The sequence below is a fragment of the Protobothrops mucrosquamatus genome, unplaced genomic scaffold (genome assembly GCF_001527695.2).
Source record: "Protobothrops mucrosquamatus isolate PMUCROS unplaced genomic scaffold, P.Mucros_1.0 scaffold682, whole genome shotgun sequence".
NCBI classification, from domain to species: Eukaryota; Metazoa; Chordata; class Lepidosauria; order Squamata; family Viperidae; genus Protobothrops; species Protobothrops mucrosquamatus.
In genome coordinates, this window is record NW_015386969.1 from 1,237,687 (window position 1) to 1,262,834 (window position 25,148).

Consider the following 25,148-nt stretch of genomic DNA (forward strand, 5'->3'; position numbering starts at 1 on the left):
AGATACCACCATTTTAACCAGTGTCCCAATATGTATTAATTGAAAAGTTACACAATGATTTATCATAGCATATTTAATAATAATAATAATAATAATAATAAAGTTGGAAGGGACCTTGGAGGTCATCGAGTCCAACCCCCTGCCCAGGCAGGAACCCTAATAATTTCGGTTTTCATAAATCTTAATGCAACTATTCACACAACTATACTTTGGATTTACTAATGGAATGGTTAGTTGGGAGGTATAACTATTGTTATTGTTTTTAATTTATGAATCTTTGTATTGTGGTTTATTCCTTGTGCTGGAGGAATAAATTTCCACTGGATAAGGCAACTTACTGAAAGCCAGTTAAATTGTTCCCTTAGGTCAGGAGTCTTCAAACTTGGCCCTTTTATGACTTGTGGACTTCAACTCTCAGAATTCCTCATCCATCGTGTGTGGCTGAGGAATTCTGAGAGTTGAAGTCCACAAGTCACAAAAGGGCCAAGTTTGAAGACCCCTGCCTTAGGACTATCACTTATAATTATCTACCCATTCATTGAAAAATGATATGATCAAAAATATTGCAGTATAACCCAACTCCACTAAAAGCAACGGGATTTTCTGTTGACTTCAGTGGTTGTTGCAGAATGTGGTATCAGGACCTGGTGTCTTTGAGCAGCTGCAAGACCCATTCTTTTTATCTTGCTCCCCATCCCTACCTGTTTTTTAATATTCAGAACTAGAATTAACCTAGCCTAACATAATTTAGGTCATTCAATGGAATTAAGAGAATTTTGAGAATGCTCATTGCTGCTTGGAGCACTACCAGTACAGCCCAGATGAGCAAATAACTTCCTTAACAGAAGAGCAGGTCCATTACAGAACCATTTGCCCAGAAGGCTACCAAGCCAAGAAGTTGAGTCTGGGGTTTTTTATTATATCTATAATGTGAATGCTTTTTGTGGTGTTTTTAATTCCAAATGCAAGTTCTAAGGATAGATTTGGCAATCAGGTATCTTATATATAGACTTGTTTTTAACGATTAGAAGTATCTTCTACAGTGGAAGAGATCTTTAAAGAAGGCAAAGTGTATAATCAGGAACATGGGAAATATAATTTGAACTTCTTTCCCTTTGACAAAAGGCTTTTTTTAAATATAAAGCTCTAAGCAAAGGAAATTTTATATTTAACCTTTATATCTTTTTTCTTTATGTAGTTGTGATTGAGGAACAATCCAGAATTGCAGGAAAAATTATTCCACAATAGAAATTACTGTGTGTATGTTCGGTACTACTGTGAATTAGCTTGATGAAATTATATTGTAGATGTTAAACTTTTAACTGTCATGGAAGCATGGAATCCAAACCTTTAGTGAAAGAACTGGATGTTAATTTATTGTAGAAATATATTGGTTTCTGTGTTGCTTAACTCCTTGATTCTGGTTTTTTGACATTTCTGTAAACATTCTGATTATGTTTTATCATTTTGCATCTATTGTATTTACAATTACAGCGTTAAAGAAATGTTTATTATGTACTGTGCTTAATTTCCATTCCTTAAGATTGTAGCCTCAATCAGGTAGCTTGTATTATCAGAGGAATGTGTATGTTATAAATATATATTGTATATAAATATGCACACACATGTGTTTGTGTGTGTACCTGTAAAAACATCCTTGTTTTTGAAGCAGCATCATGTCTAAGAAAACCAGAGCTCTTTTTTGAGTTTGGCAAAATCTTTGAACTCTATAGAGGGAGAGAGGCTAGTGCTTCTTGCTACTAAAATGACAGACTGCATCATATATTATTACAATGTAATGCAGTTGCCAGGATGACAGAACTATAGCGAGATTCATGACTACCGTGTTCTTACTGAATCTTCAAAAAATCAAGCTGTTTAAACATAATATAGTACGTATTAGCTTGAGATGTATAACTATAGAGAAAGATCTCAGTCGTAGTACTGAGCTTCAGTATACAATAACTGACATAGACTTCTACATACTACCTCTAAACTTTTTATCAGTTAGCATCTTGGGGAGAAGCAGAAGGGGCAGTTTTTCAAGCTCGGCAACTTTAAGATAGGTGGACTTAAAACTGGCTGGGGAATTCTGGGAGTTGAAGTCCACACATCTTAAAGATGCAGAACATTGGACTAGAGAGAGAGATACCTAGGGGGTTGACCTGCATGCAACTTTTAACACACACACACACACACACATCCCAAAAAGGGTAAGATATTTGGTCTGAAAAGCGCCCTGGTTTTCTCCTAGATATTTTATATATGCATCACATTCGGCTTTTTATTAAAGCTTCTCTATTATACGTATGAGTGAATAACTGTATTGTTTCATCAGAGAATCAAAACTCTTTAGATCTTTTAATCCTTTAAGAAAGATGAAAATTTTAAGCCTCTTCCCTTGTTGTTTGGAATCAGATTAGCCTCTTAAGTGCACCTTATCTGAACAAAAGCAAAACGTGGCTACAATGATACACTTTTTTGGAGTTGCTTTTTCAGCTCCAGATGAAGTCAAGCTAAACTGTGAAATCTTTGTTCTTCCATAAGTGTGTTGTGTAGGATTTTGTCATGTAATGTTCCGACTTACATATTTTCTAATTACAAACTTTATGCAACATAATTTTTACATGAACATGTATAAAATCTCAAATGTCAGTATTTTTCTTACCACTTTAATGTATGATATATATGGCTAAATGAACTTTGATTTTACAAAAATCAGTCGGCACTAATCATATGCTAGTCATATTTTTTAGAAACTTGGTAATAAAAATTATGACTATTGCTAATTTGAAGCTTGAAAGAATGGTTTGTTATGTAGGCTGTAGATCTTTGAAACATCACTTCCTGATCCTCCAAGGTATATTTATTTGACAAGATTCTTGCTTTTTAAAGAGGGAGGTCTCTAGGAGCAAGCCCTGAAATTCCACAAGGCTAGAGAGGATTGTGCAATGACAGAGAACGCACCGCCACACAACTTGAACCCCCATGAATGGAAGAGGTTATCTGTAGCTCAAGGTTGAACTCTCGGGTTCTTGATGCTCTGTAGAGCTTGGTGGTTTTCTTGCAGATATTTCATTGCCAAACTAAGTGACATCATCAGTGCTAAAAGGAAATAGAGTTTGCTCTCAGTTTATATACTACAGTAGCGGTTTGCCCTATCGCTATTTGTGGGGGTGGTCTTGGTGGTTCCTTGAGTGGGCTGTTGTTTACTTGTTTGGTAATGAAACATCTACAAGAAAACCACCAAGCTCACAGAGCACCAATGACCCCCTTAAGATTAAGATTCCTGAAGACTTAACTTTCCTTTGAAATTCTTTTTGAGCTGTTCTACCATATTTAGTAGGTCCACTGAAACACTTCAGATTCATTCTCCAGCACAATCCCAGAAAAAATTGCAGCTGCTTTAAAGTTTTGCAAGTCCTATACTAGTGCATGCTTCCAAGTATCATTAGGAGAGTGGATATTCCAAAGCACCATATAGCTCTAACCCCAGCAATCCCGTTGTTTAAATAATGAAGTATGTCAGCTGAAAAACGCACTTCCGTTATTTAAATTACTGACACTTGTCTCCAACATAATTAAGATTATTATTGTTAAGATTAAGATGAGTTAAAACAAGTTAATTTCAACTGATGTAGAGTGGAATGAAAAATTGAAATACTAGAAATAGTGTTGAAAATAACAGTTTAGGTCCCAATTTTGCATAAACAGTATACTGCTTTGTAATATAATTATAACTATAATTAGAAAAATCTTACTTAAGTCACAGAGTAGGTGTAGAGTAGTTGCACTGTCAACATGGTGAAATATAATTCATTTAGGCTCCATTTATCAATTTATAAGTACAAAAGGCTTTGGTCTGTGTGCAGATGCAAGATGCCATTCTTACAAATGAGAAGTGATTGCCTAGTAAGTCCACGGCTGTGATCCACAAATCCAATTAGTCCACACAATTTTAAATTTAAATTCTATTCATGAATATGGGATGAAATCACTTATGAAAAGGTAGCTTAAGTTGCATTCTAAAAGTGGGAACGGAAAAGTATATGAGATTGGAGAAAGCTGAGATCAAATGGGTTTCGGGGACAAGATGCTCTAAGGTCCTTCAGTAGGATGAAGGTTTGGCAGCTTTATCAGCAATTTTTCTTTCCTGCTACTGCTGAATGTTAACTTGACAGTGTCCAGTATAGGTCATGGTATCTAACACCATAAAGAAGGCATAGATGACATGCTGACTGTGACCACTGCCAAAATATCTAACTATGACGTTCTTCTGAAGTCCAGAGATACTGTAAATAAAAATAAGGCGTTTTGTTTTTCAGTATGCCAATATCCCATTCTTTTCTCTTTTTTTAATGAGAAATATCGTTTGTTTAAAACAAAAATACAGATAAGCATTGACAGCCTGACTAACGTCAGTATAAGTTAGTGAGGGCGAACCAATGACATACATGTCAAAAATGACATGCCACAGTGTTTTGAGTAACACACCAGTATTCAACACCTATTCTCGAAAGTATGCCATTTCCTTGTGCAATTTTTGGAGGCCGTGTGAGAATGGGGTGTGCTTCCATGAGGCCTCTGGATCCTTTGAAAGTTATGCAAGAGGACTGCGCCCTCATGCAGCCGCCAGAGCCTTTGAAAATTGCATGAGAATGGGGCCTGCTTTTGTGAGGATTTCAGAGTCTGCAGAAGAGCATTCTCCGAAGCCACGTCAAGAATGAAGGCCTTGTGCGACCCACAACCTCAGTGCGACCCACAGGCCACAGGGGCCTGAGGAAAAAAAAGAAGGTAAGTGGCATGCAGCAGATCCTGGGGAGTGCTGGGCCATTCATGGGGGTAATCATGCCATTGGGCATATGCAGTGGCCCTAGGACTGAAGTTGGGCAGGGCCCTACCAGAGGACCAGCCTGGATGCTGTCGCTAAGTGCCATTCTTCAGGATGGCCTAGAAGAGGGAGATAAATAAATGTTCCCCTTTTGTAGGAGATGTGTGTGTGTGCTTGTGTGTGTGTGTGTGTGTGTTTGACAGGCCAACAGAATCAAGTTAGGTATTTTCTGAATTTTTGACAGGCCAAGCCCCCCTCCCCCCAAAAAATTCACCATTACCGGTGTACTTTGTGGCATAAAGTACATATTGAACCCCTTTGAAAAGCTTGAGAAGAGGAAATTGCAAATCAAATCTCTTACAAGATTTTGCATGGTATATAAGATAACACTGGAGGGGCACGAAGAAGAAGATCTGAGTTGTGGGGATATGATACATTTCAGATGATGAAGAAGCACTCAAAATTAAATTCATTTGTAATTCCATTCAGATATAAATGAAATACATTCAAATATAAACTTTCCCCCTCTAGCACTGATTTTTGGTTTGTTTGTTTTCCTCTTTTTTTGGAGTATCTCCCTGAGTTTATTACTCAGATCACTTAAAAGCTTTTGTGGGTTGATGCACGCATTTGATCTTTGAATAAGAAAGTTTTCAGAGCTTTGACTAAAGGCACAGCACTGAGGCTACTCTAGACTGCCTAGTATTAACTGGGTCAAAACAATTGTATAACTAAAGCTACACCAATACTGTTACCTTGGATGCCTAAAACCATATAGAAACTGCTTTGTGTTTATGTGTTCTGTGATTAAAGTCTAGAACAGGTTCTGTTGGACAAATACTTGCAGGTATCTCTTGTGTAACCATGGGTGTGTACCTTGCACTCACCGCTTATTTTTTTTTATAGGCTGGCTTTTACCTACACTGCACCATTCCTCAATTCTTGAGCTGTCTTTTTGTACCCAAGCCATTTTCTGTAATCTGAACTCTCCTGTTCATTGTATTTACACTGAAAATTCTTCAGGCATTGAAAAGGGAGGGTACAAAGTGGAGATGAGCAAAAAGAGGAGGAAATTGTCAAACTGAAAACCCGACAATGTGAAATAGGAGCAGGAGTTACAAGGATACAGAATAAAAATGCAAGCAGAAATCACATTCCTTTACAATTTGCACCAGTTTCAAATTTCCAGTACATGCAGTGTTACTGAATAACATACATATTTCCTTCAGAATAATAGAATTATAGTAAGAAAGATCTAATCATATATGCCAACATGACAGATTTGAATTCAAGAAACATGCAAAAAAAATATAACAAGAATTGCTTAACGGAGGGAGGAGGGAAAAGAGGGGATCTACCAGAATACCCTTTTTAAACCATCTTTTTATCTATTTGTTTTGCCTCGTTTTTAAAAAATGCTTTTGTCTTTTATAATCATTTATAATAATGTAATAATAGTAGTAGTAGTAGTAGTAGTAGTAGTAGTAATAGGCGCCTTGGGTGCAATCCCAAAACAACTGGAGCACCACTTGAACACCATTGGCATTGACAAATTCGCCATTAGTCAATTGCAAAAGGCCTTACTAGGAACTGTTTCCATCCTGCGACGATATCTGTAATAACATCAAACATCCATATCTGCCTATCCCAGGTCCTTGGTAAGGACTAAGACAAAATGCCAAATCCAGTCTGAACATCTGGCTGACTGTGCGAATAATAATAATAATAATAATAATAATAATAATAATAATAATAATAATAATAATAATAATAATAATAATAATAATAATAATAATAATAATAATAATAATAGAGTTGGAAGGGACCTTGGAGGTCATCTAGTCCAACCCCCTGCTCAGGCAGGAAACCCTATACCATTTCAGACAAATGGCTGTCCAGTCTCTCTTAAAAACCTCCAGGGTTGGAACATTCACAACTTCTGGAAGGAGGTTGTTCCACTGATTAATTGTTCTAAGTGTCAGGAAATTTCTTCTTCGTTCTAGGTTGCTTCTTTCCTTCATTAGTTTCCATCCATTGCTTCTTGTCCTGCCTTCAGGTGCTTTGGAGAATAGCTTGACACCTTCTTCTTTGTGGCAACCCCTGAGATATTGGAACACTACTATCATGTCACCCCTAGTCCTTCTCCTCATTAAACTAGACATACCCGATTCTTTATATGTTTTAGCCTCCAGTCCCCTAATCATCTTTGTTGCTCTTCTCTGTACTCTTTCTAGAGTCTCAACATCTTTTTTACATCGTGGTGACCAAAACTGGATGCAGCATTCCAAGTGTGGCCTTACCAAGACATAAAATGGTATCAACACGTCTTGCCTATCTTAACTTGTGTTTCTAATCTGTTTTTACAGTACTATTTTTGATAGGTTGGGCTGTTTTTTCCCTTTTTCCCTGCAAAAGAAAGTTAAATAGTTCTGCTTTCTCCCTATTGCTTGTCACCTTCTTGTCACTTTCTCCCACTAATGGATCAATCATAATTTTTTTTCTTGTTTAATACAAGAAATAAAATAAAAATAGAGTGCATCATTATATTTATAATTTTATTAAGGATTTTAATTGTAGTAGGCACATCTAATGCAAACTGAAAGAAGAGTAGAAAAAGGTGCAAAGGAGACCTTTATCACAAGTTTAAACATTTTTTGTAACTCTTCAGCCCCTCTTAATTTATAACCAATGATATCTTCATTAAATATCCCCTTTTATCTCTAAACGAATCCATGAAACAGCATCTTTTGTCACAGAACGTCCATTACAGATTACCAGAAATAATAACGTATTTTAACCTCCATTAAATAAAGTTTGCATTCCTTCCTTATAATATATATTGTTTTCAACAAAGAAATATTTCAGATTTATTGAACACCATTGCATTTATATAGAAACTTTTTTCCATTTTTGTATTCAGTGAATGCAAAAAGATGTGTAGGAAAAAAGAGAGAATAACAATATTATTCTGCTGTCCTGTCCAGCTGGTGATGGTTTTAAAGGGCTTTGAAATGAGAGTTAACCTTTATTTTATTCTCTGACAGATTAGATAGATTCTTCCCATTAGCAAAACAAATAATATGCCTACTAGTAGGAAAAAAGAAGGAATTTATTTGCAAGTGATTAGTGAAAATGGATCCTAGGAACCATTAGAAGTGCCACTTGCACCAATCTTCCCCCTAAATTTTCTAAACAGACTTCATTTTAGTAGTCTGGGTGTCTTCTTAAATCACCATTCCTTAAACCTAGAAGCATTGCAAGGTATGTGTGTGGGAAGGATAATGGGAAAGAGTGTGGCAATGATGATGACAGAATATATTGTTTGGGCTCAGAAGCGAAGTAGGTGTAGACCTGGTTGATACTTGGATGGAAGACTATGATGAACTAACACTAATGACAGGTGAGATAGTGGAAATACAATCACTAGAAAATAGACACAACTCAGCGGCGCCAAACGAAGGACCATGACAAAATAAAGGTTTTACTTTGACATTTTACTTATTCTAAATGGAATAACCATTCGAACAGCTTCCCTTCAGAAGTTGTGGGTGCTCCATCACTGGAAGCTTTCAAAACGGAATTGGACAACCATTTATCCAAAATGCTATAGAACAAGGGATTGAACTAAAAGACCTCCAAGGTCCCTTCCAACTCTATTATACTATGTTCTATGTTCTATAAGAGTAAATGTTTGGCTGTAAAAGAAGAAAATGGCTACCTCCCCAAAAGCTCGCAGGAAATGATTTAAAAATGTAATGTTTTAAGACAGAATTATTTTTCGATGTTTCCCATCCTCCCTCAGCTTGAAGGAAGGAACGCGACATTCCCGAACTGATGCTGGAAACAGAAACCGAACAGAACAGAATAAAGAAGCTGGAGGGGGCCTTGGAGTCCAACCCACTGCATAAGCAGGAGACCCTATACCAGACATGTCAAACTCGTGACGTCACGTGACGTCGCGCAACGTATCGGAGCTTTTTTGCCATTGCCGGCAATGGGGTGGGCGCGGCTCCGGTATGATGAAACCGGCCTGCGGGCTGGCAGTTTGACACCCCTGCCCTATACCATTTCAGACAAATGGCTGACCAGTCTCTTCTTGAAAGCCTCCAGTGATGAGGCACCCACAACTTCTGAAAGCAAACCATTGGACTGGTTGATGGTTCTCACTGTTAGGAAATTTCTCTTTAATTCTAGGTTAGTTTCTATCTAAATCTAGACAGCAGTTACATCCCCTGCATTAAAAAGTCTTTCTAGCCAACCATGTGAACTTGGGGCTAGTGAACATTGTTGCCCTATGACTTATGTGGTTTCCATATTCCATATAGAGCAGCTGCAAATAAATTTTGTATTTTTAAGCCCATGACGGCATCTTAAGCAGACACCTATGAATGGCCAACAACTAGTAGTTAATTTTGTATTCCTTCAGTAAAAAAAGAAAAAGTGATTGAGACCATCTTTTTTTCTTTTTTCTTTTCTTTAGAAAAACCGTGCATCTAAATTGCATTTAATAATGCTGCACTTGTTTGTAAAGTATTAAACAGTCTGCACTGGATAAATCTGATGCTAGAACAGTTTTCCTTGTCATAAAAATGGTGACAGAGTTGCCATCTAGTGATGGAAAGAGTAATTGCTTGAATAAAATATGTACGGTATGTGTAGTTGTAAAGATACAGGAGAGAGTATGTCCAATAACTTGTTGGGCACAAATAATTGTGTAACTCTCATTGTTTTGCTTCAGCTATCACAAGTAAAGACTGCTGGCATTGCAAATGAGCATGTTTCTCTACCATTTGAGTTATGCAGATGATATAACACTATTGGCTGAAAATAAGGAAGACCTGGAAAAAATGAAAAAAGTAGGATTGAGTCTTAACATCAAGAAAACAAAGGTAATGACAACGGCTGCAGATGGACATGAGATGTTTATAAATCAACAAGGATGAAATTGAGTTAGTTTGAGAATTTATCTTCCTTAAATAAAAAATTGTTCACTCCTGAAATTGTTCAGTTCTACTCCTGAAATCAAATGCAGGATATAATAATAATAATAATAATAATAATAATAATAATAATAATAATAATAATAATAATAATAATAATAATAATAATAATAATAATAATAATAATAATAATAATAATAATAATAATAAAAACAACAACAATAATAATAATAATAGAGTTGGAAGGGACCCTGGAGGTCTTCTAATCCAACCCCCTGCTCAGACAGGAAGCCCTATACCATTTCAGACAAATGGTTGGCCAGTCTCTTCTTAAAAACTTCCAGAAACATCATTTCTGGTGGCAGGTTGTTCCACTGATTAATTGTTCTTAGGTCACACTGCAATGGTTAATATGAATAAGATCTGGAAAAGCAGAGATATTGATGTAAATACAAAAAGCAGACTAGTTAGAGAAATAGTCATCTGTATAATGATGTACAGGTGTGAGAGCTGGACACTAAGGATAGCTGATCAAAGAAGAATTGACGCCTTTGAACTGTGGTGCTGGCATAAATTATTGTGTAAACCATGGATAGCCAGAGCAACCAACATAGAGATGCTGAATCATATAAAAGCAGATACATCATTAAAGCCAAAATCACAAGACTACAAAGCCTATAAAGTCGCCAAGAATGAGACATGACTGAATGATTAAAACAACTAGCGAACATTTGATTCAAATGAAGAAGTGGAAAAAATACCAGGGTCTCATTAAAGAGGAAACATAGGGGTTAATTTATGATAATTTTAAGAACTTTGTCTAGGCAGTAATTGACAGTGATGATGTGGGGATGTACAGTAAGTGCAAGAAACAAAAAATGTCATTTCCAGGATTACTTTCCGATTTCATTTATTTAAATAACCCTATTTAAATTAAAATTATGGAGATGGAGGCCAACCTTTTTATTGAATGCTTATAGTCTGGTCATATAGGTAGTCCTCAACTTACAATTGGTTGCTTAATGACCATTTCAAAGTTACAATGGACCTCCCCAAAATCTAGTTACAACCCACTTTTGCAATTACTGTATGAGAAACACACAAACACATACACTACACTCAGGTAATCACACTTTGGGCATTTGGCAACCGGCTCACCTTTATGGGTGTTTGCAGTGTCCTGCAATCATGTGACTACAATTTTTAATGGTGTTTTTTTTTTTTGCTGGTTTCTAGCATTTACTTCAGTTTTATGGCAAAAAGTGTTGAAAAGTTTTAAAACTTCTTCGAAGTCTTTCCCATTAGAATAGCCCAAAGCAATTCCAATTTTAAGAGAATAGTCAAAATTATTAAAGCAAAACCATTCAGCAACAGGAGAAAGAAAAAGGATTTGAAAAAAAGAAAAAAAGAAAGAAAGCTGACACTATTATTTACTCAAAGGCGGCTCGGGTGAAAATTCAGCCGAGTAACCCCCCTGGGCAACCTGTGCGGACCCATACTTCCCAAAATCGCAATCCTGGTCCCTGCTCGCTAGGGGGAGCCCCGACTCCGTCCGCGGAAAGCCAGGCGCCCGGAGGAGCCGCTTCAAAGCCGGCCGCCGTCACTGCAAAGCTGCGCCAGCAAGAGCGGGAGAGGCGCCAGGCGGCTGCCGGCTGTGCCCAGGCTCCGGTCCTAGAGAAGGCGCGCGGCTGCCATGAGCCAGGCGGCCGCCGAAGGGGGAGCTGCAGCCTCCCGCGGCTGCCCCTCGCCGCCCGCCTCCTCCTTCTCCACCTTCCCCGCAGTCGACGGCTGGGCGGCGGAACTGATCGCAGACGCCGCCGAGGACGGAGAGCCGCGGAGGAAGGCGGCGGTGGAGGAGAGGGAGGCCGGCGGAGCTCGGCCGCTCGCTTACTGTCTGCCCCTTGAGGCCGGGAAGGAGGTACGGTGTGAGGCTGCTGGGGTCGCCTAGTGGAACGAAGCGTTGCAAGGGGGTCCCCTTAAGCATCCTAGGGCTTTATGCACCTCGGGGTGATGCTCGGGAAGGGAAGGAGATGCTTGGGAAGGGCGCCTGTATTCCCACGACCCACCGAACCCCAGATTAGCCTACCGCGTTTTAGTTTAGTGTATTGTCCGAACTTAGCCCGTGTGCCTAATTCTTGGTGCCGTAGATGGTTCAAATCCACGACACCGAGTTCCTTGACTAACATGGGTTAATGGGTCGTATGGAGGCAGCTGAGCGCTAGCGTCATTTAGATCCGTGCTGGTCTGAGGGTTTGCCTCCTTATGAGCGTGCCCTCTGCTTTTTCTTTATTTTGTTAAGGGATCACCTAACCTTTGGAAGCAGTTATTCCACAGTGCAATTGTGGCATCCCTGTATAACAATTTAAATGATCCAGTTTTTTTAAAAGTGATTAATTGTGGGGTGAGAATATAACCTTGTTGGTCTTCCTGCATCTTTCACTAGTGTTTGATCCACCATATCCTTGGGAATCATTTAGCTGGAATTGCTTGCACACTTTTTTTTTTCTTAAGCTGTTTGCAGTCTTTGGAGTCAGTTTCTCTTCTATTTTTGCTACAGTTCAATATTTAAATAAAATGGAGAAAGTCACCAAGGGAAGACAAGGACAAAGGTCTCATCAGTATTGTGAGGCCACTGGTTGGTCTGTAAATATTTAATTGGGAAATGTAATTTTAAGATGGAATTGACCCATTCCCTGGAAGTTAGGCTATATCTATATTGCACTTAATGTTCAAACCCATTTAAAACATTGATATTAGTATCTAAAGAGTTAAATTATTGAGCATCATTTGTGTCTGTATGGGTTCATTTGGCTGTTAACCACAATTGACACAAGGAATAGGCCATTTTTCCATGTTCAAGTTCTGCCCAGTTTTAGATAAGGAATTAAAAACTTTTTTTTCAAGCTGTTTTTTTTAAAAGGCTGTTCAGTTTATGTTAAATTTATTTTTAATTGGCTGATTTTTGGAATATTTGAGCTGTGATTATTGTACTATTAGCATCCAAAAGTATTTTCAATTGGCTGCATTTATGGATAATGTGAATTGCAAATTTTGCATTGTTAGCATCCTGTTTTATACATTTTTTAAAAAAAATTAGAAGAGTGCCATGTAAGAGAATAATTGATTTAACAACTTAATACCCAAAGTAATGAGCAGGCCCATTAATAAAGTACTGTACTTGAATTATAGTTCTTACCTCACACACACAAATAAAAATGTTTTCAAGCATTTCAGCCTAGTTAAGAATTTTCAGGGCACATAGTTGCATTGCAGTATATCGGAAGTGCTCTTTTTTGAACAAAGCACAACTTTTTTTATGTTACTGTCTTAGAGTCAGTGTTGACTGCCTGGAGTAACCCATGCAGTTTTCTTGGCAACATTTTTGAAAGTGACATAATAGAAATAGGAATGGACCATGGAGATCTTCTAGTCCAGTGGTTCTCAACCTTTTTAATGCCGCGACCCCCAACCGGTCGTAAGTCGAGGACTAAACTGGTCGTAGGTCGAGGACTAAACTGGTCGTAAGTCGAGGACTAAACTGATCGTAAGTCGAGGACTACCCAGCCAGTCGTAAGTCGAGGACTTTCCCTGCCCGGGAGCGCCACACATGCGTGGTTCCTCCCCCTGCGCCGGCCGAGGCGTAGCTGGCAAGTGGCAGAGACGGAGCAGGCCGACCACCAGCTGGCCCAGCCCAAGGGAGGTAAGGGGAAAAAAAATGGCGGACAGCCTTGCTTGGCGACCCCCGTGAAATGGTCGATCGACCCCAAATGGGGTCGCGACCCATAGGTTGAGAACCGCTGTTCTAGTCCAATCCCTGTTTAGGCAGGAAACCTTAATACCATTTCAGAAAAAGGGCTGTCCAGTCTCTTCTTAACCAGTGTTGGAGCATTCACAACTTCTGGAGGCGAATTGTTCCACAGATTAATTGTTCTAACTATCAGGAAATTTCTTCTTCGTTCTAGGTTGCTTCTTTCCTTCATTAGTTTCCATCCATTGCTTCTTGTCCTGCCTTCAGGTGCTTTGGAGAATAGCTTGACACCTTCTTCTTTGTGGCAACCCCGAGATACTGGAACGCTACTATCATGTCACCCCTAGTCCTTCTCCTCATTAAACTAGACATACCCGATTCCAGCAACCGTTGTTTATATGTTTTAACCTCCAGTCCCCTAATCATCTTTGTTGCTCTTCTCTGTACTCTTTCTAGAGTCTCAACATCTTTTTTACATTGTGGTGACCAAAACTGGATGCAGCATTCCAAGTGTGGCCTTACCAAGGCATTATAAAATGGTGTCAACACGTCTTGCCTATCTTAACTTGTGTTTCTAATCTGTTTTTACAGTACTATTTTTGATAGGTTGGACTGTTTTTTCCCTTTGTGTAAGGATGGATGCAAAAGAAAGTTAAGTAGTTCTGCTTTCTCCCTGTTGCTTGTCACCTTCTTGCCACTTTCTCCCACTAATGGATCAATCATAACTTTTTTTCTTGTTTAATACAAGAAATAAAATAAAAATAGAGTTAATTAGTTCTAGGTTGCTTCTCTCCTTGGTTAGTTTCCATCAGTTGCTTCTTGTCCTGCCCTCAGGTGCTTTGGAGAATAGCTTGACTCCTTCTTTGTGGCAACTTGCCATTTCCTTTCTTTCTAGGGCTGAGAGAGAATGACTGGCTCAATGTCACCTGGTTGGCTTTGTGACATTAGAACTCACTGTCTCCTGGTTTCTAGCCTGGTGCCTTAACCACTACACCAAACTGGCTGGCTATATTAAGATTACTGTTGAATAAATCAAAAAATATTTTGTAAACATTGCAAAGAGACAAAGAGTGCAGAATGAGTGCAACTTTGGCAGATCTCTCATCGGGAGGGTTGAATAGATTGTTAAGATTTGTATGAATCAGATGCACAGTGCTGAAATTTGATTATTGAGAGTAATTTGGTAAATAATTTTGTTTGTGTGTGTGTGTGCGCGTGTGCGTGTATAGAACAAATATAAGCAAATATATGTGAATTTTCCAGTTTTAAAAATTGTAAAGTAATAGTTTTGTAATTTGCTACAATTTGCAATTCTTATAAACAAAGATTTAACACATTTCTTGAAATCTGGAAGTATGTAATTATATATACATACACACCCACACACACACACACACATTATAATTTATATAATTGGAAGGAAAGAGAAGAGGACAACCAGTAGCAAAGCCGATGAACTCAGTTGCATAGCAATACTACGGGTATATAAAGGTCTTTTAAAATGCAATTCAATCTGAGTTAAATTCAATTAAATATTATATACATTTGACTTTGATTATTTGCCATCAAGTCGGTGTCAGCTGTTAGTGAGCGCACAGTTGGAAGACCTGAAAAAACAGGTTAGGCACAGATTGTCATGGAGAAAACTGTGTCTTCACTAACAGCTGACACCGACTTGATGGCAAATAATCAAAATCAAATGTATATAATATTTAATTGAATTTAACTCAGATTGAAGTGCATTTTAAAAGGCCTTTATATAGTGTTTAAAGTAATAATGTTAATAAAAAGAAAAGTTTGTGAGGAAAAATAATAGACACACATTGATGAAATGAAAACAGTACTTTTGCCATAAGAGTTGTTGTATGTCTCTATGCATAATATATATGAGGGTTAATCAAAACAAATGACATGAGGAAGAATAGAGAGAAGTTATACTGTTAAACATTTAATACCTGAATTCTGACATTGTTGATATTTTAAATATAGTTTTCCCCTGTGTTGCCAAGTGAGGTCTGGGCAAATAAATCATTGCTCTCCAACAGTCTAATCCCAACAGGTTGAATTACTATGAAATGTAGATTCAGGTAAATGAGTGATGGCAGAATCATTCGTTTAAGGAGATTGAGAATTCTAGTCCCACTTTAGGTATGAAAGCCGACTGGGTGACTTTGGGCCAGTCATTCTTTCTCAGCTCAACCCATCTCACAGGGTTGTTATTGTGGGAAAAATAGGAGGAGAGAGTATTAGATATGTTCACCAGCCTAAGTTATTTATAAAATAATAAAGGTGGGATAAAAATAATCTAATAAATATATTAATTTTAAGTGGTAAATAGGTACCTTATTTGCAGGAACCTTAATCTTAAAAAAAAAAAAATCCAAAGCCTCAATTTGGCTCCCCTGGTCATGACCCATCCATTTTGGGAAGTGTGATGGTTGTCATATTTCACAAAGCCCAAAGCAGTCCTTGGAGTAGAAATTGCATGCTGCTAGTTAAATCAAAGTCGTCTTCAGTCTGACACAACCATAGTAGATGTAAACAGTTTGACTTGGGGTGAGAAGGCTGAACTGAGCAGAGTAACTGAATGAGGTTATTGTACACTTTGCCTCTATCTCCATTTTGTCCCTGTCACTTGATTTAAAGAGCAGACTTATTATTTGGTACTTAATAAATAATATTTTTTCCAGAATAAATTCAGTGAATTTCAACTGACTCCTCATGAAGAGACTTATTCAGATGTTTAAATGTGTATGTGTGCATGTTTAGATTCAAGAAATTATCTCCCTCAAGACTGTTAAGAGCAAGATAAATACCTAGATTAGAATGTCAGTTTTCTCCTACTTTGTTTTTATAATAGCATCAATAGTGTTTTATGTGCTCTGATTAGCCCAAGGGAAGAAAATGTCAGGTATAGTTTTGCTAAGAGTCCATGCTATTACTGCTGCGTGATGACTGATACTCTTTACGTTTATCATGCTTGTTTATGATTGTGGAATAATGGCTACTAAACTTCCATGCCTCAGCTAATAAAAACAAACTAGCATAATTGTTTTGAACATGTCTGTTAGCACTCATCATGCCCCATTCAAAGCAAAATACAAGATGGCACAAGCTTAACTAGCTGGGATTGGTTTAGATATTCTATAATTAACTACATGAACTTGGCCACATTTATGCTGAAGTAAACCATCTTTACATAGGATTCTTTCCTAGTAATTGGGTTAAATGAACATGTTTGTGAGGCTACTTTTAAATACAAATAGTATTGCAAATTATGTGTATGAGATTTATTGGGCTTGTTTTCTGGTAATGACTTGTTGGTTGTTCAAGATTGTGTCACTTCTCACCTTCACTTCTAATCTACAATCTTGGGAATTCCTGGTGGTTTCCAGTCAAGGCTTACCATATGCAGTATTGCTTAACCAAGTGAAAGAAAAGTGAACATATAAAGCTTTAGGAACAAAGTTTATTTCCTGTTTATTTTACTGATGATGAGTGAGCTCAAAATGATTATTTCAATTAGGGGTACAAAATAATTTTGCTGTGGGTTTTGGAGAATTTGTGTGTTCTGCTTCTGCCAGACTTCATAATATCAGTGTTTGTTTTTCAGCAAAAATAAGCAGAAAACCTGTATATGAAAAGAAGGTACAGTATATTATTGAAAGTGGTATACAAATAGCAGGAAGCAGTCAAAAAATACTCTGAAGAAATGTGTATAGAAGAAGTCTGTACTGGGAATTTTTTTGTTAAAGAACAAAAACAAGATAAATTATTAAAAATATGTAAATTGTGCAAAAATTAACACTTAAGTCAGAGAAAGAATATTGTTAGGAAATATTGTGAATATAAGTAACAATGAAATTTTTGTAGATTTTTAGAGTGAAGTTCTACTATATTAACACGAATAGCAAAGTAAATGGGATTTTTAGTGATCTTCTTAGTTAGAATATCGAATATAAAACATAGAATCATAGGGCTGGAAGGGACCTCAGAGGTCTTCTAGTCCAACCCCTGCTCAAGGCAGGAGACTTTATATTATCCCAGTCAAATGACTGTCCAGTCTGTTTTTGAAAACCTCTAGTGATACTACTACTACTACTACTACTACTACTACTACTACTACTACTAATAATAATAATAATAATAATAATAATAATAATAATAAAGTTAGAAGGGACCTTGGAGGTCATCTAGTCCAACCCCCTGCTCAGGTAGGAAACCCTTTACCATTTCGGACAAATGGCTGTCCAGTCTCTTCTTAAAAACTTCCAGTGTTGGAGCATTGGATGTGGTTAAATAGTATCTGAGTGAGAATAATAATTTTCTGAAGGGATATGGAACTCTTCTGTTCTTAATTCCTTCTTGAAAAAAATGAGTTTTTTTCCTTCCAGTTGTTTATCAACATAACAAACTTTATTGATAAATATAATCAATAAAACTGTAATTTGAATAAATTTGTGCCTGCCACAGTAACTATCTGAATTCATGTCACACTGGAGACAAGGAGGACAGGTGATACCATGTCAGTTTTGAATTCCAAATGGTACATCATTTACAAATGACAGAAATTACATAATATGGATCATTTGCTTGATGGTGTCATTAACAATGAACAATAATTTCTGCCTTTAATTTTTGTTGTTTGGTGTAAATCAGTTTCTCACAGTGGCATGGCAATAATTATTTTCATTTTAATAGAAGAAAATGATGATTGAAATCCCATGGAGTCAAAAATGAAATCTGACTTAGGAACACTTAATTCATAACATTTCTGAACATATTTTAGAGTGATCTTATCTATCAGAATGGCATTGCCAGATATTATAGCACCATATTGGGCTACCTGGAAACATAATTTAATTTCTGCTTCTGCCTGATTTTAGAAAAACACTGCAGAATTTAAGGGCCTGCCCTGAAGAAGTAGTCTTTCAATCCATTTTCTCCTACCCTGCCATTCAGAAGCTCTACTGTTGGTTGTGTTTCTTCAAAGATTAATAGAGATAATGCTCAAATAAATATATGTAGTATATTCTGTAAATTTAACCCACTGTCTATCTGAAATCTCAGTGGGAGTATCAATTTAAATTTGTTTTTCAAATAAACAAGATGAATTGTTGAAAATACTCTGCTCACATCTTTATATATGTCCTTGAACCAATACAGAAGTATCAAAAGACAATTCTTGACTAATAATAGATATTGAGCTATATCATAGATTTGTTTCAATACTTCACAGGCTCATAATTTAAATTCTAAAAGGAGTTTATTTAAACGTCACAGACTTTTGCAAAGATGTTATTGACAAGAACTTAAGGTATATTTATGCTATTTGTTATCATGTTCATTTTCTAAATTATATGCAGTATATGCACAATATAATAGCTTGGTGATTGCAGGGCTATCAAAAGGCAATGGGTGTGGGTGAATAATTGTCATAAGTAAAGTGATCCTTAACATCCTGCTTGTTTGTGGAAAGGCCACCAGAGGAAATAAGGAGAATATGATGTAATGTTTATGTAAGGCCTGTTCCTTGAAATATTAGAAGAGACGACTTCAAGTGATAGTCTGTGACCTAAAAAGTTAAATATAACTCTGATAATGGGGGATTACTGAAGTCTTTTAAAGGTGGTGTTGAACTTTACAGAAATTTATATATATACCGGTATATGTAAAAATGGATATGAACTGAAATACAGAAGAAAGCACAAGTAATGTTTAATTTTGGAATCATAACTTTTAATAGAGTAGAAATGGTATAATAGAGATAGTCATTGACTTACCTTACGGTGACTTAGTGACTGTTTGAAGTTATGATGGATCAAAAAACAAAATTTGAAGTTCTGACAGCCATCCCACAGCCACCCCGAAGTCACATTTTATTTTGGGGGTGCTTGGTAACCAGCCCATATATATGGCTGTTTGCAATGTCCCACTGTCACATAACCATGACATATGATTTTTTTTGCCACAAGTTGGCATGTATTTCCAGTTTCTGACAACATCCCTTGTAGATAATGGGTTCACTTGATGCCCTTGGCATTCGGTTAATGACAGCAAATTCCCTTAATGATTGCTGCAAAAAAATGTCATAAAATCAGGTCAGTCAGAGGATGACCCACTTAATGACTGGTACTTCTTATGATCACAATGCCAGGCTTGCTTCCAGTCATAATTCAAGGATTATCTGAAGTGATAAAGTAGGGGAAGAAAACGTTTTCAGAACAAATAGTGGTGATGGCACAAAAATCAGGAATGTCATGATTATTTCACACATAATTCTAACCAAGATTTTCTAAAACATGGTTTGTTGGATAAATGATAGTGATCTGACTTGCACATAAGCCATAATGGATGATACCACACTTGGTATTAAGCTTAAAGTACACAAACTGTTTTAAAGGCACTGTTTGTTTTAAAAAAGACAATTTTAATGGAGTACCTAGTTATACTAGGAGTATCTATTTTAATTCACTTCAGATACTTAGTATTTTCATCTTTTAATCATGCATCAACAATAATTTTGAATAATCTTTCTCAACCTGATCCAAAACTGAAAGGCACCAGATTGCAGAAAATCATCATAAGATAATAGATTCTATTACATCTCAAGCAGAATTCTCACCATCAGATTTAAAAAAATATTGCTGTTCTATAAACACCCCAAATTTCTGCTAGGCCGAAGGAAAGAAGAAGTTTGAAATTTGCAGCAGTTAGCTTTTTCTGTCACTTTCCTTTCTAAAACATGAAGTAATTGGAAAATTATGTGGTTTTACTGTAGATGGTGTTACATGTTTCTTTGAAATGGTATTATGAGAAAAAGGACAATTGTTAAAAATTTAACCATGTATTTATTTCAGATTCTCTCAAGGACCATTTATTCAAGTTCTAATAAACATTGTAAATTGGGGAACTTGTTTCAAACAGATTTTTAGATGTGGAGCTTAAATGGGCTTTCACCAACAAAATGCTTTCTGCAAGGATAGTAGGTTGCTATGATATTGGAAAGGATCCAAACAAGAAAATTTTTCATGCTTGTCTTCAAGAGAAAACATGGAGAACTAAGTTTGGCAAGCATGGCCTTTTTAAAAATAAATTGCATTTTGTATATTGGTGCATATAATCTAATGAGAAGTAGAAAAAATATTTTCAACTGTCAGCATTTAATGTTAAGTAAGTCAAGTCATTGAACTTTAGGATGTTCAGAGGGTTCTCTCATTTTGCAGAGGCAATAACATTAGATTATCTCTTTATTTTCAGATGAAAGAAGTAGAAGGATGTATAGAAGAGATGTTAATAAGGCTGGATGAATTCTGTGGTATGACTGATATGGTATGTTCAGCTTCTGAAGACCTTGGAGAATATAAATACTTCCTCTTTATGTTATCTCCTCTGGAGGCCATCTTGAGAGTGATTTAGAAACAGCAGCTCAGCTGCAGTGAGCTGTGTGGGAAGAGGGAGCTACAGGACTTTCTCTCTTCTCTCTCTCACACTCCAGCGTGCGCACACACATACACATGCTCACATTCTTCCTGAGGCAGCCATCTTGATAACAACCTTCTCTGAAATGGTTTTTATTACTGAGAACAGTGATGGTTAAGCCACAAGGTGGCACCATGGTGCACAAATACTTGCAGGCCTAGACAAGTGCTCTTTGCTTGTAAATTTTATGTGCACCATTCTTACCTGCATGCATAGACATAATGAGCTCTGCTCACAGATGTCTCCTTGTGGCTGTTTGAATACTATATGAAAGATTCCCCGTATTAGTTCTAGAGAGAAAAATTTGCACACTCAACCCAAGATTTCCCCTCTTATTTTTTAGTGGAGAAGAAAAGCTAATGCCATGAAGTTGATAGCTGTCCAAAGGTCATCTTGGAAAGTGATTGTGGACTTTTTACTTTAGGACCAAAAAAACAAATTCCCAAGAGGCCCACTGATCTTGTGTCATGAAAACTGACTACAATAGCTTGCAATTGGTGATTTAAAATGAAGGTATTGATACAGTCCTATTCATATCATCAGTTCAAATACAGCATATCTGGTTGTTCTTTGCAGCCTCTTTAATCAGTGCTTTGCATTGCAATGATTTGTGGGGACCCTTTTTAATCATTGTATTCCAATTCATAATAAGTATGATGCACATCAGCTTTAGAAAACAATGCTTAAAAGACCTTCCAAAAAACATATATTTATCAAGTATGTAGTGCATTGTCAAAGGGAAACTTACCTTTCCTAAGTATATGTAGGTTGTTTTCATAGGTATTCAGATTCTACCATTTCAGATTTCTCTGCTCCAGTTGCAACCAACAAAATATTTAAGGTTACTTTCCTGGGAATTGTCTCTGTTGCTTTCAAGGACACATATTTCTGCATAGATAATGGTAGAATTATCTTTGTTAGTGTCTCGCCTTGCAGCTTTGTTGTCATTGTTTTCTTTGCTGTCTCTTGTATCCAAGAAACAGGCAATTATTTTTTATTGTGTTTTTATTGGTTTTAAAATTTTTATAGTCTGCAGTTCGATATATTGTAGTATATTACAATAATAATGGTTAAACACAAGAGCGTGAAATACAATAAGAAAAATAAGTACTAAAAGCTTAGAACTCAAAAATAATGTGATTTCCTGATGAGTCTTCTCTGCAGGAACAATGTCTTTGAGACTTGGCTTGTAGTAAGTTTTTTGAATAAGATAGTTTGTTCTAATGAGATTTTTTGACTAGTTAACAATAAAAAAATCACTTTGATAGATTCAAATATTCAAATTTCCCAGAATACTTTAACCTCTTACAGCAAAAGAGAATCAACTAATTCTTTGTTTGATCCTAATTAGAAAACTTAGTAGACAAAGGAAAGCCAGTTTTGGTCAACTCAAGGAAGCAAACATATCTACTATTCTTGCCTCCTATTTTCCCCACAACAGCTCTGCATTGTAGTAGTTTACTTTTTATTATTTATTACATTTCTACACCACCCATTTCACCTAGGTTATTCTGGGTGGTTTGCAGAGCAATTACAGAAGAATTGAGTTTGGAAACCATCTGTTGGCTGCTGCATTTTCTTTTGCATAGGTCTAAGAAAAGATTGCAATTTCCCACAAGGAACTGTAGCAAGTCCACATGTTGCATGTAGTTTAATCTTTAATGTGGCCCCAAGGGGATTTCCACAAGGACTTACCTGTGTGTTTTTTTTAAAGGTCCTATTTCAGCAAAGGTGTGCATAAAAAAGAAAAGTATTTGCTACACATTTCTTTCCTTACAAAGTGTATAAAGATTTATTTAGGAGAGGGAAAACTAAGCATAGCTGATAGTTAAGCTGGATTGAGACATTGATTTAGCATCTGAGAGAAGACAATGGCAAATAATTTCCATATTGTTGACCAAAACTCAATATTGACATCTCTATGAAGTCACCAAAAATTGGGCTTTACCTAAAAGATGCCTTACCGTTTATAGTAAGATGATGTACACTGTGGATAGGAAGTAGTTCTTGAACTTTATCTTCAGGCCCCTTCAAATCTTTGTTCAGCCATGAAGAAAGTTATACACATCAAGGTAAAACTTGCATTTATCTTGCTTACCACATTTACAACAATTAGCTTTTGCTATTGATTCTGCTGTACCCAAATAATAATTGTGTTGTGCTATTTTACTTTACAGTTTTTGATGGCATGTTTCCAAAACATACGAACTGTTATTTGTTGTCTGTACATATTGCTCCTCACTGCCCAAAAAAGGGGGCATTACTTTCCTGCTCCAATTATTTGTTTTTATTGTCAGAGGAGAATGGCTGTTCCTCTGTATTGTAGGGTTTCCCTTCATACTTCTACAGGAGATATATATCTTTACTTCACTTCACTTCACTTCACTTCACTTTACTTTACTTTACTTTACTTCCATTCCCCTACCCCACCCTACTCTTCCCTATCCTACCCCACCCTACCATTCCGTACACAGTCATTTGTCAGGAATGATGTAGGGTCTCCTACTTGAGCAGAGGGGTTGGATTAGAAGATCACCAAAGTCCCTTTCAGCCCTATTACTCTATGTTCTATGAGTCTCTATCAACCCTTGTTTGCTGTTATTCTGTTGTTGTCTTCTAAAGAACTAGAGCCACCTGTGCTGTGCCACTGTCTCTCAGAATTGTGCACACAGTACTGTAGCATATATTGCTCAGCTGGCAATGCTGTAGGTATCCTAACTCTGCCTATTGCTGAATTTAATGCAAGTCTGGAAAAGCAAAACAGTAAATGATGGGTACAACTCTTCCCACCACTCACTCCCAGAGAACAGAGCGATCTGGAAGCTGACCTGTGTTGTCCTGAAAAAAAAAGAAAAAAAGAAAAATCCAAAGTAGAAGCATTGCTTCTGAACATCCTTTGTGATTTCAATCTGGTTTTTTAAGCTTTATTCAACTAGGATAACAACAGAACAGAGTGTAGAGGAAGAGCACAGAAAGAAGATGTAGCCAGAATCCGGGAGCCAGACCCACCCCAGTCCTGCTCCAGTTTTATAGTTGCAGGATGCTTGTCAGCTAATTAGTGATAGGCAGAAGAGGGTGGATAACAAAACCAGAATAGATATCAAAGAATTGTTTTTGTCATAACATGCTGCACACAAAATAACAGAACAGCACCACCAATGAATCAGCAGATGTAAAGAAAACCTGCTAGGAATCAGCTGTGGGTGGAGAAATGTATATAATTCTTGCAACCTTAAGTTAAAATATGAAACATTCTGTTGCTTATATAGTATAAGCTTATATAGTAGCTGGTAAAAGAACACACTGTCAGTGTGGCATAACTGAAGATAACTACAGAACATATAATTCCTAGGAAGGAATCTACTGATGTGTTCATCTATCCTGAATTTTCTAAAGGACAATGTTTGGCGCTATATAGTACATGCAATGATATACTTGTATTATTACAGTGTACTGAATATGTTTTTGTATTTATTGCTTTCTGATACTTTTTTTTCTCATGCAGATTAGGAGTGATACATCCATTCTCTTGGAAGAGATGATTCCACTTATTAAGGCCAAGGTTTCAGAAATGAACAATGTCTACACAAAAGTGGATAAACTAGAGGTGTGTTGCTTACATTATGCAAGGTTGGACCAGAAATCTGGGCTTTCAAGCAGGTATAGTTCGATTGAAGTATTTAAAAAGATTCTTACCATTAAGAATCATCATACCGTTATCAAAAAACTGGTAAAAAAAATGGTGGATCAATTTTTTTAAATTAGAATTCACTAAAAACAAATGTAAATAATGTAACATATACCATTCATACCAATTTTGGATAAATAAAACTGCACCACGCTATACAACATTCCACAGACATGGATTGAGAAATAAGAAGACAAAGAAATTATGTATGGATGAAAAAAGGGAAATGTGGCTAACTCCAATTTCAGTACTTATTGTATCTCTTTGTACCTTTCTACCCTTGTAAACCATTTTTGGTTCCACCACATTGTACTACTTATCTTATGCCTTTTAATATTCTCACATCTTCCTTTTTTAGGATCCTAGCTCAATTCAATGGGACTTTCTCAGTGTCCCACATTCTGTCAGTTATTCACTCTTCATATATTTGTTTTATAATTAATTCCTTGTTTATTCTTT

At 36.7% G+C, this 25,148-nt stretch overlaps 1 protein-coding gene across 1 annotated transcript in view; it reads left to right on the forward strand.

The window, feature by feature from the left end:
- Positions 1-11,464: 11,464 nt before the first annotated feature.
- The window catches only part of BCAS4 (breast carcinoma amplified sequence 4), a 36,185-nt gene continuing 22,501 nt past the window's right edge, over positions 11,465-25,148 (forward strand). The window contains exons 1-3 of the mRNA XM_015818130.1: positions 11,465-11,689; positions 20,780-20,851; positions 24,507-24,608. Coding sequence (XP_015673616.1) covers positions 11,465-11,689; positions 20,780-20,851; positions 24,507-24,608 — 399 coding nt within the window. The remainder of the gene's footprint in view (positions 11,690-20,779; positions 20,852-24,506; positions 24,609-25,148) is intronic.